Here is a 20,062-nt window from a genome sequence, read left to right as displayed (position 1 = left end):
TCACAAACTTGCATCATACCTCAAAGAAGAAAACTGAACATGGAAAAGATAGGTGATGGGACAAACTGATTGGTGTTTCTATTACCCTCTGCGTAGCATGGTTGAGCATCTCTTGCCAGGCAGAGTCAAACTGACGTTTGTCATCCTCCAGCAGCCTCTGCTCAGCAAGTGAAATAGTCTCCTTTGCAGCACGCAGCACTTCAGTTGCCCTCTGAAAATCTTGAGTCGCTCTCTGGGCTTCCAGCTGTGCCTAAAAATTGAGAAATCAAGATTAGAGACAAAGGAATGCTCAGTCATGTTTAGGAGATCCACCACGCTAATCCCAGGACTTTAAAAACACCTACTCCAGCATTACTGTTTCCCAACTGCTTGCTTAGAACTGACACATATTTCTTCACTGTGGTAAATGCTGCTAAGATGAAACAGTTTCCACCCAAACTGGTAATTTGCAAGGAACGGTCTCACAATGTTCACAAAAGAAAAAAAAAATGCAATAGCAAACTTGTAGCACGTCACGAATGCATTGAGAATGGCACTCCCTCAGTTTAGTCAGGGTAGATTTTTATCTGGTACACCATTAATCATACGGAGGAAATGCTTTGGAATTATTACAGTGCTGTAAAGTATACAGAACTTTTCCAAGAAGGTGGCAGTTTGTTCTCTTCATGTTCTTCTCCTTTGCTGCTGCTAGGACACAGCTGGTACAGCAAGCCCCCACCGCAGAGACCAGGGCAACCCAGGGAATTTGTAACAAACATAAAACACTGATGCAGGCTTTGTGTCCTCTGGAAAGTGTTGTTTCAGCAAAATAACCCCAACTTTGAGCTTGAAGGAAGTGCTTTAAAGTGGCTGCATAAAAGCAGGGGAGAACAGCACCTTCTGGTGAAGAAGTGCTCTTGCTGTGAGAGCAAAGACTCCTCCAAAACAAAACACAACATACTCAATGAAGCAAGCTTAGAAGCCATCCAACGTACAAGCTATGATTCTCTCACTTTGGATCAAGGAAATCAAATCATTGAATCATAGAATAGTTTGGAAGGGACTTTTAAGATCAAATAGTTTCAACCCCCTTGCTATAGGCAGGGACACCTCCCTCCAGAGCAGTGGCAGACTACAGACCATCAGCATCATGCCCTAAGCGTTTGAAAAGGGAGACTCTACAATGAGCAAACAAAGAATCTCTGCAAACAAGTCACCATTTTTTTTGTTTTTGTTCCATACATTTATAAGTAGTGGGTTAGTTCTGTTTTGCACCGACATCAAGCCCTTCAAATGTAAGCTTCACACTCAATTAGTTGAACACTGAGCTTGGTGAAGACAGTTATCATTTACACTTCAATGATTTTTATTTTTTTTTAACCAAGTGGGAATTACAAGTTTATACCTATGGGAAACATCTCTGACCAGACATCAGTTGACAGAACAAAATGACCAAACTTATTATGCCGTGATACACAGGGAAGGAAGCTGGAGCTGAAACAGAGGAAAGGACTATTGCATGAAGAACATAAACTTGAGGAAGATGAAGTCTTTCGTGAACAAAGGAAGAGGTTTCATTGTGAAGAAAAATGGCAGTCACTTGGGAAATAGCCAAATTCCCTGTGACAAAAGGGGAAACGAGTAGAACAACACACTTCTCCAAGCTAACAGCAGGCTACACATCCTCAAACACCAATTGCATCAAACACCTTCACATGAGAGACACCGCAATTACTCATAAAGGTAACTGAAAAAGCCTTCCTTCTCCCCCCAAATCTGATGGTAGGGTGGAGACGGACTCCAAATTTAAACACAAGTCTCAAAAGGAAATAAAGCAAGCCATTTCCCTCACAGTGCCCTGAAATAGCAGCAAGTTCTTCCTACGTCCTTTCCTTCCCTTTACCACACAGAGAGGTATTTTGCCCCACAGCCACCACAGAAAAACACGAGTTGTGTCAAGAGGTCCTTTGGCTATCAGGTGCAGAGGGAAATCCAAGTTGTTACAGTCAGAGGAGGGATTTCCTTCTGATCAAGGTCCTTGCTGCATTTCTTCCTGAACTGGCTGCTGCTGCTTTCCACAGACGAGTAATTCCTCCAGTTGTGCCCTTTGCTGATTCGCCACCATATCTAATGCTTTCACTAAGAGACAGAACATGTAAGCTTTCAGTTCCAAGCAGCTCTACACATCCCAAAGTGGAATGGCCCTTTGCACCCATTAATGTCACCCCAGTGCAGATTTGCTAAACCACCCATACACGACATTTTCTCAACGCTCCATTCACCAGTCACCTGTTTTGTATCAAATGTACTGATGCATTTGAGTACACCAGGTTAAAGAATGTATTGTTTAGCCATTAACTGAACCATGGTACCCACTGAGCACAGAAAAGCCTCCTGAGGATCATTAAATGAAACTCAACTAAAGCTTTCAACAAAGGGCACAGAAGAAGCCTAAACCCAAGCCCCCAAAATATCCTCTACTGAATACTCGGAAAATGCACAGTAGTTTGAGGTAGGACATTAAAAAGTGAAATAAAACACAGGATTCCAAGAATAATCTGACCCAAGTGTGACAGAACAGTGCTGAGGACACAGGGAAGAAGTGTACCAAAATAGGGCTGATTTTCATGGCAGATCACCCAGGAGGACCCAGTGCCTCCTATGCAGTGAGGCCACTGAAGCCCAGACCCAACTCAGGCCTCAGCTCCGTGGCTTTCCCACTACAGGAGAGGGCCTGCCTGCTCTAAGAATTCCCAGCAAACACACAAAAACAGATGGGTGACCCATTCCCAGCCCAGGCAGAACCACACCAAGTCTGCTTTTGAAATTCCAGTAAAAGCAGATCCCAGGGGCATTCGGAAGTACGGTTTTCTCACCGTATCTGCATCAGCACTTGCATGTTTCTGTTGGCACAGATAGCCAGGTCAGAGATCAGCACATCTAAGCCAGCAAAGACTGAGCTGAGCATTAGGAGCCGAGTTTCTAAATCCCCAAGGAAAAATGACACTTAATGGAAACTTGTGCTATCGGTAGTTTTCTTGATGAAGCCTCTGAAGCACAACTGGCTACAGAGCAAGAAAATGCTTTTTGTGATAAGAAAACCAGATACTGTGTTCACAGTTCAGCTGGACTTCTAGTTGCTTGGAATCTCCAAAATCTGGATTTGTAGGGCACTGAAGAGACAACGATGGAAACAGGCAGGTCCATTCTAGTCACCACTCTTGCACGTCCCAAAACTGCATGGATAAATGGAAAGCTCAGACAAAAATAGATACCAACACTTTCAGCTATATTTGTTGAATGCTAATCAGCAAGGGCAGTTTGAAAAAACACTGTTCTGGACAGCAAAATGGTTTTTGACTTAAGCGAAAGAGTTAGTCCAAATAATTTAGCTCCACCCATCTACTAGTCTTTTTTTGAAGAACTTATTGAGAGCCTGGCAAAGAAAAAAAACTAAATGCTAGGGTAAAGTAAGATCCATTAGTCATTAGAGACAACAGGTCTGTGGTTTTGCCAATGTGAAAAAGGATACCCAAGTATTTTTAAGTTAGCATGGTTACTCAATAATTAGTCTTCAGTCAGAACTCCCTCCAGCAGGTACAAGTTGTTCTGCCATATTACTGGCAGATTCTTCTCATGCTCTCAGCCTCAAGCCTACAAGTCATTTGGTTTGATCGAAGAGGTCACAGCCATGATCATCCTCGGCTTTTAAAACTACAGACAAAAGCAGCTCACACCTCCATCCAGCCTTCCAACATTGTGACTAAAACCCCAAAAGGGTTCATAATTACAAGCTATTAATGTATTGCTGTAATAAGCTCCCACTGGGGAGTCAGAAGCTGTGTCCTCATGGGAAATTCCCCACCTCTTCTGCATAGGGCCCTACTCAGCAGAGAGCCATGCTCAACTGTAGTTCTTGATTTAGCTATAGTGATGGAAACAAAAAGCAAGGCTGTGGCATGGACGCCAAAGAACACCACCACCTTTTAAAATACAGTCATTCTTCTGGAATTGGCAGCAACACACAGGCATATTTCGAGCTAGCACAGGCACATCAGCTTGTCCACTTTCAAAGCACAAAACCCTATACTTTTCTCTTGAATTACAAAATATAGTTTTCTGTTCAGCCCACATAGCCTTTATTGCCCCAAGCCCCACTTATAGTCAGAGCCCTTGCTCAACTCTACAACACATAGCTTGAGTTTTATGTTTCAATGCCAAATATATACACACACACACACACACACACACACACACACCTTCATCACTCCACCTAACTTTGCAATTTCTGTTGCTGCCCACATGGTTACACAGTAGTGACTGCTATCAGCCAGCCTCCAAAGGACCAGATCACAAGTAAAGCATAAACGCATGAGAAAAGCACCACCAACACGACTGGCAAATTTCCCATTTGAAAGAGTACTCAAAAAGAAGGTGAGTTCTTTCACGACTCTATAAAACAGGTTCACCAGCCTTGCTCAAAATGAGAAGCCATCTCACTACTTGCCTTGACAGCTGCTTTACTTCAGCATTTCTGTGCATGGCCAAAAAAACACACAATTTTTTTTAAGTACAATTATTATGTTCCCTTTATAATCCAACTTCTATTTGCTGCCCAGAAAAAGACACCAGCAAATCATATGCTGGCCATTTACTTAATAACTCTACTCTTAGACCTTTACTCTTAGAGGCTCTTGTCTCTTAACGTGAAATCAACAACTCTTATTCATCTTTCTTTAAAACAATGGTTTAATTGACACCATTAAAACTTGCTTACTGCAAAAGAGTGATTAACTGGCTTCCAGTAATGTTTTTCAGAAGCAACTTTCAGATATTCCCATTCCCACTCTCTCTCATTCTTGTAACAATATCCCATGGTGAACTGGTGAGTGAAGCACAACAGTGAATATACTTTCATGTAGGAACTTTCCCTCCCTGATCGCCTCTCAGAGCTGCTAAGCCCTGCTTCAGCAGCACAGCACATCCTTGGTGATCATTCTCATCCTGCAAGCTGCACTGCCATACTCAGCACAAACCTCCCACAAGGACATCAGGATCACTTCTCTTCCACAGCATACCAGCCTTGCCCACAACTGCAGTGAGCTCAGTAACTCAGAAGTCCACAGTATGAAGGCATGTGTGCTCACTGAAGTACAGGAAGTGCCACCAAGTGCTGATGGAGCTGCCAGACTATTGGGAGGTCATCATTTCCCCCCTACTCAGCTTTGGTGTGGTTGAAAACTGAATACCACATCCAGCTTTGGGGCCTTCAGTTCAAGAGGAGCAATAAGACATTGTTCAGTCCAGCAAAGGTCTATCACAACAGTCTATAATGTACTTCTACAAAGAGTGCTGAGGGCTGGGGCTGGCCTCTTCCCTGCCAGACTAAACTAAGAAGCAATCAAATCAGCTGCTAGCTAAAATTTGAAGGGGAGTTGCAAAGAGCTGAGCAAACACTTCTCAACAGTAGCATGCAGTATAACTTGGAGCAACAAACTGTGGCTTGGAGATTCAGGTCGCATATTGAATTTTTTTCTCCCAGAATGGTACCATGACACTCAGGTTATCCAGAGAGGCTATAAATCTCCATCTCTAGAGGCTTTTAAGACTTGGCACAGCTGTGGCTGATGTAATCCAGCGATGGTGACAGTCCTGCTTTGAGGAGGAGGTTGGATCAGATGACCTCCACAGGTTTTGTACAACAGCACTTCTAGCAACTACTAGAATTTTTCCTACAGTTTGTCACACACACAGAAAAGAAAGCCAACAACACCACAAAGAATACATTTATAAAAGTTTACACCAATGTTGAATGTTCTCCTAAATTCTCAAGCCCACAAATACTTTTTTTTTTTTAATAACTGGAATAGCAATGGAGCTGGGAGGCTCTCATAAGACCATGACTTCCATTCTCCTCTCTCCACAAAAAACTCAGAGCCAAACCAGAACTGAGAGCTAGTAAAGACAGAAACCCTTTCTTGTTCTAAGCTACATACAGATGCTTATAAACAACTTACAAAATCCAAAGCCTCTGGAGTGACCTCATTTTGGCAGATCTGAGGCATTTTGTGAACTATGTATTAATCTATGGTGACTGCCTGCATCACTGACAGAAAATGCAGTCTCTCAAGAGTCTGAAACTCCCTTGTATTCTCTAAGCTGTTTACTGAAAAAGCTATAAAACTACACGGGTTACAAACTGCTTTTTCAAGAGCAGATTTGAAGAATTTTATTTGGGTGGAGGAAGGCAAGTGGTAAGCAAAACTCATTTCCTCCCTGCTGCATAACTAATGAAATGGCTGTGGAATACGATGACCAGATGTCACTTAGTCTCTGCTGTCAATCAGGTATCTTGTTCTTGTGTTGGGCTTTCTGGTCCCACTTACGCATCTACTCCTCTTCTTCTAACAGCCTAATAACAGCTCAGTTACAGAACTGACCTGACTTCTGGCTCTGGTCGTTTTCCTGGTAAACCTGTAGACTATAAAAAGGCCCAGGAAATCAGAGTAGACCTATAAAGCATGTTCTGAGATATCTAACTCCGTGCTTAGTTAAGTGATATATTTGGCATCTCTAAGACAGGATCACAAGGCATATTCCATGAAATAAGAGGTTCGGGGCACAACCAGCCACTCACTTCATTAGCAGTTCTGTTAGCAGCATACACAGGTGGTCTCAAAGACAGAATCCTACTCCCTTTGGAACTACGGAGGGAAAGAAAAAATAAAATATCTAAGCACACAGTATCAAGCCTTTTTCAAGAGCTTGTTTCAAGAACTTGGCCTGCCTGGAGTTACTTACCCTACTTAATGAGTCTGCGGCACCAGAATAAGCCAAATTGTTCATGCCAATACCATCCAGACACAGCTTTCTTGGGCACTCATTGCCATCTGCTTGTTAGCTGCTCAAAATTTAAAGCTGCCTTCTGGAAGATGGGATCATAGAACACGTCCAAGTTTTTATCTCCAATGTAAATCATTTTATTAAGAGGAAAAAAAACAAACACAGCAGCCCACCTCCCAACATTCACCTGCACAGAGGGCTTAGTTAATGACTCAGTGAACCCAGGGTTTACATCTGGTTTCTAGGTTTAGAAACAGATACTCTGCATGCTCATCTGCACCAGGCAGCAGCCTTCTTTGCTGAAATTAAATATAGAAACAAGGGATAAAGTCCCACAGATACACACTGCTACATTTACACAGCCTGCCTTCATGGAATTTAGCCAATCATGCAAGATAACCCATGTTCAACAGATAGAGCAGATATACAAAGGAGAAACGCCGGATTGTTATCCCACTTAATTGCCACCAAAGCAGTAAATGTTTGTTTGTAGAAGTTTCCAGAGAGTTGGCAAAAGCCTGCTTATAGTAGCACACCTCATGCATGCACAGCTCCCAGTATAAGCAAGGAGACACAAGGGCAGGAGTTTCACTGGGGCAAGGAGCTGCTCTGGACTTGTTCTCCTCCTCCTTAGAAAGCATTACACAACCAGCCTCTGTAACAGGGATGTTACTGAGAGGCCCAGACTGACCATGTATATCTTCATGTACTCTTCAGCAGAGTACAAGGTGCTTAGAGAACTCCTGAGAGGTCCATGGAACATTCCTAAGGGTCCTGTTGAAGACAATTCATCTACTGACCACTCAAAATTTCTCCTAGTGGAATTAGATACATCACCATAGCACATATGAATAACAGGCCTACTTGGCTTTAGGGGAAAAGTTGTAGATGGTGACCCGGACACATGAAGGGCTAAGACCATTCCTCAAAGGAAGAAAACTAGGTAGCAGCAGGGACAGAATTTCAATTCCCCCCTTCACAATTCCCCCTTAAAACCCTCTTGTAAGAACAAACCCTCAGCACTTTCTCTAACTGAAAAACAAGCACGAGAAGCAGACACGGCTGAACAAGACAGATACTGCTTCCAAACCTTCCAGTGACATTTGTCTTCTAACATAAGGACTGTGAGTTGGCTGCAATTAAGTAATGTTTCTTACAGAAACTGGGACAATACATAGCCATTAAGCTCTATAGATAATATTTTTCAGCAAGCTCAAACTCATACTGGTTTACTAGCAGTCCTAATGAAACACATCCAGAAGGCAATAACCATATTAAATTTGTTTTGGCAGCAACTCCTAGCATAAGCATTTATGATTTCATAATAAACTCCCACCTATTTAAGCCACTGTATATAATATAGATTGGGACAGAACAACTTCCCAAAGCTGGGACACTTTTGCTGCCTTCCAGCAGCCACTGCTGAGCAGTTAACACGCAAAACAGGTATGAAGGACCTGACCTCACATCACCCATCTCAAATGCTGGCTACTATTTTTAACAGATGAGCACGTCTGTGGCTTGCAATCTCTTGAAACAGTCATCAGTAATCAGAAGACTGACAGGGAAGAAGGGGAGAGAAAACAAAGCAGGGGAATTTTTCCTTTACATTATCATCCGAATTTGACACAGAAGCCAAACTTTCTTGCCCTAGGCCTCTCCCTGTTACTTCAAAGAGAAGACACTTCTACACTAACTGACCCACCCCAGTATTTCAATACTCCAGACCTACTTGCACAAGGCTTACATTTCACAACAGAAAAAGCACAAGAAAAGCCATTCTTGAAGAGTAGGAAGATAATTATCTCACTGTATCGTTGGCAACTACTGGAGAGGAGGCTGAGCAGCCAGCTGGCTTCGTACTGCTGCCATCCAGAATAGCTAAGGACTCTTGGATGCTTTGGAGAAAACGGAATAAAAGACACACATACAAGGAATTTTTTTCATTTTGTCTATGGAGAAACTCATCAAAACACTTTGCTGGAAGAGCAGCATTTTCTTCTGCTTCTGGAAGGAAGCACAGAAGAGAAAATCTTTAATTTACAGCCCTCCAAGGCACATCTTCTAACAATAGCAATAAAAGCAACCACAGTTTTTCCATCAGCAGCTTATACAAATATTTATCCATCAACAGAAGAGAATGCTCAAATAAAACAAAGATGCAGGATGTATAATATCAACCCAGAACAACCTCTCCAATGAAGCACAGGAATGACAGACAGATGCAGGAGGTGTAACTTCTAGAGAGAACATGTGCACAGAATTTATCAGTACAGGTATTTTAGCAATAGAGTGGCTATAAATTAGTCTCCCTACATCCCAAAAGTAACAAGAATGTGGCACCAGCAGCAAAACCACCTGCAAATGCTATCTAGCCTGCAGGAAACATAAGTAACAGAGCACTAAATATGAATCAGGTAAGGATTTATGGAAGCTTTTTTTAGTTAGTGTGAAGTAGCAGCTGCTCATGTTCCCAAACACGAGGTAGATTTGCAGCTGCCTGGGATTGAAATGGCAGAAACCTGCCTGTCACTCTGACCTACTGTCCTGCATTAGAAGGGCTGATGGGAAGGCAAATGCTTTTGGGAACTTTCCTTCGCAGACCTCATCTTTAGAATAACCTTCCAAAACCCACCAGGCAGAATCTGCTACCACCTTGGCAGTTTGAAGGCACTGTTTGAGACTCTTGAATGGCACACTGCTCAACCAGAACCCTAAGACTGAGGACTTAAATAAACAAATAACAGCACTGATACGTCAGCTGGGCAAACTCCAACTGGCTGACCCAGGTTCAATGTCTCTGATCTCATTTCCCTGCTTCCTAAGCATATTCACAATTTTGGCTTGAAGGAAAATACAACAGAGCTATAAATGCAGTTTGCAGGCTTTTAGCCTTCAGGTGGACACACCAAGCACAATGCCATCCAGCAGCAGTGAAACACTGATCCATACATACCCAAACACAGGGCAGCTACTCACAGGGCTTCAATCACAACTGTGCAAACACAGCATGAGTGCACAAAGCACTCCCACAAATCTGGAGCGTGGCACAACATTCTCTTTGTTTAACACAAAGTACATACAGCTTTACTAATACAGTTTACGAAATTCAGTGGGTTCTACGGTTCAAGTCCAGGAAATGACTTCTCTCTCCCAACAATAACAACAGTAATAAAATGACTGATATCTGATCCCCTTGCTTGGTTTAGTTCCTCTTCAGATGGGCACCTAGTCCCACAGCCAGCCACATGCCCGTGAGAAGATGAATATACTGTGAGAGCCCTAGGGATCAAAGCAATGGGAACTACACGTTTCATAGAAGGACTAATTTCATGACATGTTTCATTAAAAAAAAAAAAAAAAGCATATGTGAAAGCATATGTGGGATAAAGGGGTTTGAGGTCCAGAGCAGGTCCATGGGAAACAGAAAAGGAAAAAGGATACATGAAAGCTTCTTGGACCAGTAAGTACATCTCACAGCCTTCACGCTTCATCACTCAAGGTTTTGCTTCTTACATAAGATTTTTTCTCCTTACCACTTATTTACCATGCTGAGATCCTGGACTACCCATACAGCAAGTTCTGTGTCTCCTCCTCCGCAGCATCCCAGCCATAGCAATCCCCCACAGGTCTTCAAGGTCAGATTGGATGGAACTTCAGGTTACCTGGTCTACTGGGAGAAGTTCCTGCCAATGGCAAGGGGTTTGGGACTAGGTGGTCTTTAGAGTCCCTTCTACCCAAACCATGCTATGGTTCTGTTCTATCAGCTTAGAACACAATACTGCAACTGTCCAAATAACATTCAAAGTACCTTCTGCTGGCTACAACAGCAGCAATACAGCTGGAAATGCTCTTAGAAACCTTTACAGTTACTGGCTCTGTGTTAACAGTGACATTCTCTTTGATGAAAAAGGCACTTCTGCTCACACACCACTTTCTCTTATTGTTTATTCATCTCAAACAGGGAGAGACCAGAGCTGGAGTTCCATTAGCAGCAGTGCTGCACAGAGCAGCAATAATGCAGTACTACAGTCATAAAAAGCAGCCGTGTGCTTTGAATGTTCTTTTTTTCTCCTCAAACACTTGAAAGGATTTGTAGAAGGTTTGTCACAGTCACTTTTCAAGTCTCTGTATCCTTGCTTTGAAAATTTCATTTTTGGTTTCTAAACAGTTAACCAGAAATACTCCTTCAGCCAGGAAGGATCAGTTGCTTGTCTCACTGTAACCTTGCCAATAATTTTGCTTTTTACAACTACTCCATGGCAAGCTGCCATGCAGAAATTCAAGTTTGTCACAGTTCTGCTGACATTTTAATTTTTGCTTCCCAAATTCCCCTTCTCTCCATCTTTTTTTTTTTTTTTTTTTTTGCCAAGATAAGCTTACTAGATAACACAAACCAATCTTAACTCCTTGTTGTCTTAAATACAAGCAATAGGTCTTTAACCCAAAAAGTAGCCATAAGGAATTTCTTCTCAACACCACCTCCAATATACCAGTAGGAACCAGAGGGGATGACCAGCACTGCTGAGGGATTTGGAACTGGGAGCTGTCACTCACACCCAGAGCTGCCCCTTTGTTCACAGCCAAGCAAGCTGGTACTGTGAACCAATTAGCTCTCCTCCATTGAGCAGATTTGGATGGGAAACTTGAATGCTGCAAGAAACACTAGAAAGTCAACACTTTCCAATTTCTAATTAATTTTAAGGGTGTGATTGGCAGTTTTGAACCTCCAAGTTATGTCTACATAAAAAGCCTTCATCTGCAGAGATAAGCGAGTTACCATCTGTAGAACCATACTGCTTTCAGACATCTCCAGCTGAACACCTAGAAACCAAGATTGGTTGCCACTTTGGAAAGATGTGTTCATTTATAGGCACTGCAATCTTCTGCATAGAACAGTATCAGCACCATCAGCTGAGGAAGCCTTCCAGCAAGGTAAGTGTGCTCTTACCTGTTTACACCCTTCCCACCTTCACCATCAAATGGTGAAGTTACTCTTCAGTTTCAGTTCTGCAAGATTACAGCTGCTACTTTTCATCCTAATTCACTTTGGATTTAAGATTTGTACAATTGCTCATTGCAGGATTCTGCTGATGATTGTTCAGAGGCCAAGCAATCGGAGATGAGATGCCTACACTCCCTGTGCATCCAAGGAAGAGAGATGTATTTTAGAAGGCTTTTCAAATGCAGCTGTCTAAGCTAATCACTTGGGCCCTTATTGCCTCTACTCAGAGGTGAGAGACAAGACTCTAAACCCTTCAGTAGGTACAGCTGATCAAGTTGACTCCTATGTCCCCACTTGGTCTACTGGTGCTCCTATGAACTTTTGATCCTATCACTCAAATCTAACCAAAATCATATTTGAAAGAAGAAATGATTGCTCAGTGGTAACTAGGTTCCCCGATGTTTAGTGAAGACAGGTTGAATAGAGACTCAAGGTATGACTATCTGAAAGCTCACCCTTAATAATTACTAACCCTGCCAGCTGACTTCTTTAAACTGATGTAATATTTTATAGTGGACTTAAACAAGACTGAAAGGGTACTTCTGTCCCTATCTAAAAGGTAGTAGAAGTGAGGAGAAGATGATGCTGGACTACATACAAAGAGCTGCAGAGAGGAAGAAATCTGTCCCTGCTGTGCACAATCCATTTATCCACCCAAATTATTTAATTTTTGGTACACCCAGCCTGCAGCAGGGAAGACAACATTGTAAATGCTGATTCCAGCACATTTTTCCAAGCTTTCTGTGATAGAAAAGTTTTGTTTTGTTTTTGTTAAGGAAGTACACCAACAACATGAAAAACGTAACTAGCTGTAAAGCAGAATCAATGCAGGTAACCCAAGAGGGATGAAAATACTTATATCCTTCAGTGTATTACTGCTTTCTGAACGCTTGTTAGAGATGGATCCTTGGGCGAAGAAATGTACAGATATAACCTAGCATTGATATTTCACCTCTTTTTGTCTGAATCAGGTTTTCTAACGCCCTTTTTATAAAAGCTAAATAGGGAAGGGAGCATGGGGAATATCACCAAGCATAACCACAACCCTCCCAAACAGAGTCAGTACTAAAGCTCAGCAAAGCATCCACACCTACTCCCATGTGAGCCAGTACTGAGGACTAAAACATAACCTCTCACTTCACAAACAGAGCTCAGTAACAGCAGATAAAGTCTTGCTTAAAAGCAACACTCCTAAGTGTTGCTTTTAACACTCCTTTCGTTCTGACTAGGGTCACTACAAATACATGGATTTCCATACTTATGGGGGTGAGGGAATATGTTTTTATCGGATCTTTTTTTCCCCCCATCAGAAGCAAAGCAGAAAAGTTCTCCTGTTTGCTTTGTCTCTGGGTTCACGAGTGATGACGTACTAACAGCAGTGTTTTAAAGGCACCTTTTACCCTATGACCCCAAAGTGCTTTCACTTCCCTTAATGAACTCAGCTTCACAGCAGCCTGACAGCTCTGTTTCACATGGGATCTAAGGGAAAGATTAAGTAATTTCTCTAAACCATGCAGCAGTACCAAATTGACTCTGAACAGCCCAATGGTTTATGCAATAGACCACACTTGCTTTTGCACAGCATCCTGTCCCAGAGCATGCTGCCACTGATGAGGTAACACTTCTCAAACTCTCATTGCCTTCTCGGATACTACTGCACAGGAGTTTTGCAGTCCCAACCCCTCAAAATGCTAAGTCAACAGTGGCTTAGGACACTTCTTACCTCAGAGGCTCAGGATCTATGCTCTTGTTTATATTACTAATGTTTCCTGGTAATGCCCTTCTTCTTTCCCATTACTGTTGGGAAAAAAAATGTAATATTTTCAGACTAGTCACAGAAATGCAGATTGCCAAGCAAAAAAAAAAAAAAGAGAGAAAAAAGTAATAAAGACATGGGGAAGAAAAAAGTTAAAAAATAAAAAAATAAAAATCAGTCTTCCCAGCACTTTCTGGATTAGGGGAACTTCAGATTGCTGCAATGTGACCATTGCTTGCAAGCATACACAGGCCCCAGTTATATGCTACGGTTCTTCCACTGAACATGAGCATTATGGTGTAAGTCAAAGACAACAACATGAAAAAGGAGAATATGCCAACCGCAAAAATAATAAAACAAAATCCTTGCAAAGACATATTCAAATTCAATTAAGCAACTAATGTGAATCAAAAAGAGCTATTCCTACAGTGAACAGAAAATCTCACTGCAATACCAAATAAGGAACCACAAGAAAGTTGTCTTTGCACAAGTGGCACAAAACCTGCAGGGTCAAGAGCATTATCTTGCTTTTGCTTGCAGTAAAAGCTTGCTCAGTAAAAGCTGAATATCAATGCGTTGGTGTCAATGGGCAGCACTGCGATTCCCTGTGCCACCACTTCGAGGACAAAGCTCTCAAGCACTAAGGCACCATTGTTCTGTTAGAGCGCAGGCAGTTTCGCTCCATAATAGACCAAGCTGAAATTCTCCTGGCATACATTACACAAACAAGATGCTACAGGACTCTTGCATAGGAGGATTCATTTGTTTTGAATTCACCATCTTCTGCCAACACAGGATTGCACAAGATGAGGATAAGGGTGAGGAGACAAAATGATTCACGGTCCTAAAGCTTCTCCGCAGTGTATTTGAATCGGGGACCTGTTTTTTGCTGACCCTACATCAATCTCTTGTCCCATTTTATTGCATTTTGTCTTAATAAGAATTATCTCTACAAGAGAATCATGCTGGTGCAATGTGAACGCACACTCTTTTTTATGATTAAATACAGCTTTTATAAGCTAACTTGCCCTACACAATTGGCATCTTAAACTCAAATAACACTGGACAACTCCTGCACTTCTTCCAAGCTAGGTTTCCTTAATCACTCAGCTCCTTGTTTCCAGCAGACTTCAATTTATAGGTCATATTTTTACTTCCCTTTCTAGAGAACAAGAATTTACACTTCCGTTTCTCTTCTGCACAGTCATGCACTGTCACTTATTGTTTAATTAAGCTCTTTCAACCACTGAGAGCCTTGTGCCTACGTTTTCAGAAGTAGTGTACTGGCTCCAGAATAGCTGAAAAGACAGAAGATAGAAAAGAAGCTTCGTAAGCTCAATGTTTTTTCTAAACTCAAATGGAAAGAGAAAGCTATTCCCACAGTTTCTTTAAAACTTTAGAAATCAAAGTGTAAAAGAAAGATGTTGGGCTGGCACCTGTACACATTAATATTCTGGTACTTTCCTTTAGTTTCATACCCTATCCTGCTTTATATAGGAAATTTGTTCCCAATTAAACTGAAGTTTTCCAGACTAAATGAAAACTAGAAAAACTGTTTGGGCAGATGCCTTACTGACACTGACATCAATCTTTTTCCTATCTCCCTTTTCCAGACACATGCTCTGTTCACAACACTAACATTCCTCCTTCCCTTAGTATTTCATATTTCAATACTGATGCTAGACAAGGAGCCAAAAGATAACCAGAGACAACCTTCCAGCTTCTCCTGAGCAGATATAGAGAGGAAGCCCTGTTCCATGACTCAGTACACAAAGAGGAGGAAAATCAAATGAATGGTAAGGAGGGCAATCTCTGCTAAAAGAAAAAAAGGGTTATGCTGTCAAGTATTAAGGAATTAAAAGATTTGTGTAGCCAATTAGCAGATCTGGGATAAGTAGCATTTAAACCCAGTTAATGATAAAATGAATCTGGAGAAAAATTATGGTATTTCCCAACAAGCCCAATATAATAGGAGCAATTTTGCAAATCCCAGGACTTCAAGCAGTTTGGGTTTTTTTTTTTTTTTTGGTTTTTTTTTTTTTTTTAAGAGTTCTCACAGAGTACCTTTGAACAATTACAACTGAATGGATTGTGGTTGCAGCAAAGACATAGGATAAAGAAATTCCATTTCAGGACATAATATTCTGTCAGCTTCAGGACAGAGGACAAAGTTCACTGCTCTCCAGTGCATGATGTTACACACCTCAAAGCCATCTGAGTTTTTGGTACTGCAAAAGTACATGTTTTCATCATTGACTTGTCCAATTTCAGTCCAATTTCAACTCCTGAAATCCTACGCATTCTGCACTTATTCTATAGCTGTTTATAGTAAGAGAAGTATGGGATTGCATTTGAGGCAAGGCCTTTTTATTTATTTATTATTGTTAGGCACATTAGCACAAGATTAAGGAGCTGACTGTTCATGTTATTTTATTACTAACTTCCTCTCTCTAGGTCACAACTGGTTTGCCCCTACCATACACCACAGTCCCTGTGATTGGATTGCTTTCAGAGCAGTGACAGAGCACACTGTGTTCAGAAGTGGAGTTTACTTATTTACTATGCTGTTTCTACTCTCAATGATTAAGTTTAATAATCCCCACACATCTCCACTCACTCAGACAATGGCTCAATACCAACAGAACCCACCACAGACACTAAGCAGAAGCACTCCCTAAGCCACCACATGCTCAACTCACTGCTGATTCTCCTGTAAGGTGAAAAAGCTGCCTGACATCTCAAAAGCTTTCTTGTTTTCCTTGCAGCCAGTGGATCACATCCTTACCTTCACTCCTCATCCTTTCCCACCTCAGCCACACATGGACTTTTCAACAAAGAAAAAAACAACACCAACAACAATTTCTGGAGCTTATCAATAATAAAGTCAGCTTTGGCACTTGGAGTGAGGCTGGTAAGTTCCACATGATCATACAAAAAGCAAAGCTCAATTTCTACCAATACCAACAAATTTTAGACCTGCACTGAGCATGATCCTGTTTCAGCACAACCTCATCAGCACCAAACCCTGCAGGCCTCTCCAGGTTTGCCCACTTGAGCCTTTTCACCAGCAGCCTTGATTTGCAGCCTTTTATCTGTTCATGATTTTGCTTTAAGATGAAAAAGCAGACACACAAGGAAAACACTGTGTTTTCAAACAATTACAACTGTCAAGAGGAAGGCTCTGAAAGGCCATTGGTAATGAGAATAGAACAGCATTGGTCCTTTTGCTATTCATAGCTCTTGTCTGTTGTAGCTGCTGCTGGACTGAAGAACATGTGCAGCTGTGACTATGAAGCAGCAGCACACTTTGCCATTGCTTCACATGGCTGACATGCAACCCAAGACAAAAACCAGCGTCAGCCGAGAGCGTACACTTCTGATGTTATTAATAGCAGGGAAGTGATGCTGTCACTATGTGCTTTCTAGCATAAGCTTATAAGGGAGAAAGTTCTTACCTGCCTGGCCACCCTCCGAGCTTCCCAGTAAGGTTTAGAATCTTCTACAGCTTTCCCAATCTTCTTTAACAGTTCATCCAGTTTGACCGTTGCTTCAACCAGCACAGAGCGGAACTTCTGGCGTGCATCCTTCAAAACGTTGCAAAGGGGGAAAAAGGGAAGAAAAAAGAACAAAAATTAGAGCTTTAAAGTTTAATTTCTGGTTTCCTACCTTCAGGTCGCTCTTTGGACCCGCACGCAAGCCAACACATTCAAAACAGTTTTGGAATTTGGGCTAAGCAGAATTGCTCAGTAGAGGTAACAAGAAGAACCCAGCACTGGATTGTAATGCTGGGATCCTGGGCAGCAAATGTTTGTCTTCCAGAGGCAGCTTTATACAAAGCTGGCCTATGCCAGTTAATTTCTCAGAGAGGAAGAGCTAGGAGAATATTCAAGGAGAGGCAAACAGCAACGTAACCACTTCTGAGAGACAGCTAGGTGGCAAACATCTCATCTGCTCCACTGCCTTATTGTTCACAGTGGTTCAGGAGCACAAGTAGCATTACAAAAATTCAAGTTTGTCCTCTGTAATGCTATAACGCAATGAACAGCACAGCAATGATAACAAGGTAGAAAAGCGCCAGCCTGCAGCAAGTGAGGATTTGCTCCAGTACAGCAGCCGGACAAAGAAACACAGGGAAAAGCCTGCTTACCCTTGTAAGGCCTCACTGGATATCCCTGCCTACTTGATACCCTCACTTCTACAGCCAACCCTTAAATGAGGTCTGGGAAGGGGTGGATCCTGGCTCCACACCTGGTCACTCAGCTGTACCGTATACACCAGGGCTGGCCCTGCCTTCCCACCAGGTGCTCAATCACCGGTTCAAGCCACAACTTCACATTTCCATCCACTCCTCAAACTTTCCAAAGGACACTTGCCAGAAGGCTCCTTGGTCTTGCTTCATCAATTTCGATAGCTGGATATTTACTAGAGATTTTCAATACAAAATCTAGCATCCTACTCACTGCATTTGCCTCTCCTTTCACTAACCAAGCTGGGCTAGCAGGCTGACACTCAAACAGGACCAGCATCTCTTACACTTCAGCACACATCCCACCCCAATAAGCATCATCAGTAGAGGCACCACTTCATAGTGCAGATGAGGACAGACAGGATTTGGTTTCTGTAGGAGGAAGAATCAGACTCTTCCTACATGGCAGTGGTGTATTTTCAAGTCAGCCCCTCTTTCCGTTTTGTAAACACTTCAAGAGAGACAAAAAACTTCCAGGTCACTGACGAAAGATCATCCATCATTAAAGCCCGTCTTTTCAGAAGAGGTTTGTACCACTTGACATAGGCTTAACTTTCCATTTGATTGTTATTTGTTTTATGTAAGAACCATAAATTCCAACTTCTTCCATGTGAGAAGAGTTGCCCTCCATGTGATTAGCTGTAGAGGTTAGATTTTCTTTTCTGCTCCACTGAAACTTCCACACCATTAAGCAGAGCAATCCTGATTTCAATCTCAGTATCCAACTCAGACTGTAAATCAATGGCAATGTTGCAGAGAGATGCAAACACAGACTGAGACCTGGCCCAGGGTTTAAAGAGACTGAGAGGAAGGGCCATGTGAGCTACTGACAAACCTTGTAATTCTAATTAGAGACCAGGATTTAGGCAACCTGCTTGAGGGACATGCTGATAAATCAGGAAGCAGCTGGCTTGAAGATGTACTCTAATTCAGGAGATCTTCATCAGTAATGCTGAGGATTTCTAGAATGCACAACTGTTTATTCATTGAAAGAATTAATATACTTTGGAGCCTATGACTACGCTCACAGAAGTGGGAAGGTCTGCACCAGCACATTAGTTTCACAAAAAAGGAAACATACTTCAGTAAAAGCTGATTTGGTTCCTTTTCAAGGTTATTTAAAACCTTAAACAGCATCAGTAGTATTTTTTGTGGTGCAAAAAAGCTTTCTTTTTTAAGGTGCTCCAATCTATTTTAAGGCAATTCTCATGTGAGTAGCAGAGCCAAAACAGATTTATTATTGTAAAAACTTGAATCCAGTCAGTAATCCAAGGATGAAGTGATGAACTGAAAGGATGAAGCGTATCATTCAAACAGTAAGTACAGAGTCAATGAGTTCCTCAGTAGAAGAGGCTGAGTGCTTCCAATTAAAGTACTGGGCAATACATGGTTTGCTGTTTCAAATGAATTTTGCAAGAAACCATAAGACAGCAAGCACGATGTGAGAAAAGCACTAAGTACTGCAGTACATTGAACAAACAGTCATTTTCAAATAAATGAAACAATACAATAAAAAGGATCATTTCTAAATGACTGCACCTGAAGGTTTGGTTTTCAACTTGTGCAAGCTGTGCATCTGGATACCAGGTGTGGAAAACGAATAAAGGAAAAACAAACATAAATGCATCAAGTTAAAAAACATAAGCAGCCCCTATGCAGCACATCATCAAAAAATTCAGTTCCCATGCTGGTAAGATAAGCACTTGGAACAAAGAAATCTGACAACAGCAATTTTGTATTATCACTAGCAAATCTGTGCTTAGGGACCCACCCCAAATACACTTCTGTAACTATTACATATATGCTTATCCAAGAGGAAAAGGAAAGAGCAAAACCAAACCAAAAAATACCAAGGATAGTGCAACTTCTGGATCCATGAACCTCCCACCACTGCATACAAATTACTATACTGTAACTCATCCTCTAAGTGGCACCTGAGGTACCCAGGACTTGTAAACCTTTAAGCACTTCTGCACCAGGCACCCTGCTTTTATTGTCCTGAAGCTCTAGCTACACTACCAAGAGCAAATGGGTGCCATGTTACACATCCACACTGCCACATGAGCTCCTCACATCTCAGTGCATTCACCACTGCCAGCCTACCTAGTCCCCACCAGTTCAACTCCCATGGTCTTGATGACTGGCAGGCACCCCAGAGAAGTTTAAATAAGAGATAAAGCCATAGCAGCTGGTTTTACTTGTCATGTGAAGGGCCATAAGCACCCCAGACAGA

General features: G+C 41.9%; 1 protein-coding gene across 1 annotated transcript in view; it reads right to left on the bottom strand.

The window, feature by feature from the left end:
- SH3BP5 (SH3 domain binding protein 5) overlaps positions 1 to 20,062 on the bottom strand; it is a 42,031-nt gene that overhangs the window by 15,289 nt on the left and 6,680 nt on the right. Inside the window, exons 3-4 of the mRNA XM_052696716.1 lie at positions 17,039 to 17,167; positions 86 to 250 (exon numbers count right to left, since the gene is read on the bottom strand). Coding sequence (XP_052552676.1) covers positions 86 to 250; positions 17,039 to 17,167 — 294 coding nt within the window. The remainder of the gene's footprint in view (positions 1 to 85; positions 251 to 17,038; positions 17,168 to 20,062) is intronic.

The sequence above is a fragment of the Tympanuchus pallidicinctus genome, unplaced genomic scaffold (assembly GCF_026119805.1).
Source record: "Tympanuchus pallidicinctus isolate F22 unplaced genomic scaffold, pur_lepc_1.0 scaffold3, whole genome shotgun sequence".
In the NCBI taxonomy this organism is placed as follows: domain Eukaryota; kingdom Metazoa; phylum Chordata; class Aves; order Galliformes; family Phasianidae; genus Tympanuchus; species Tympanuchus pallidicinctus.
This window is presented reverse-complemented; position numbering and strand designations above follow the sequence as displayed.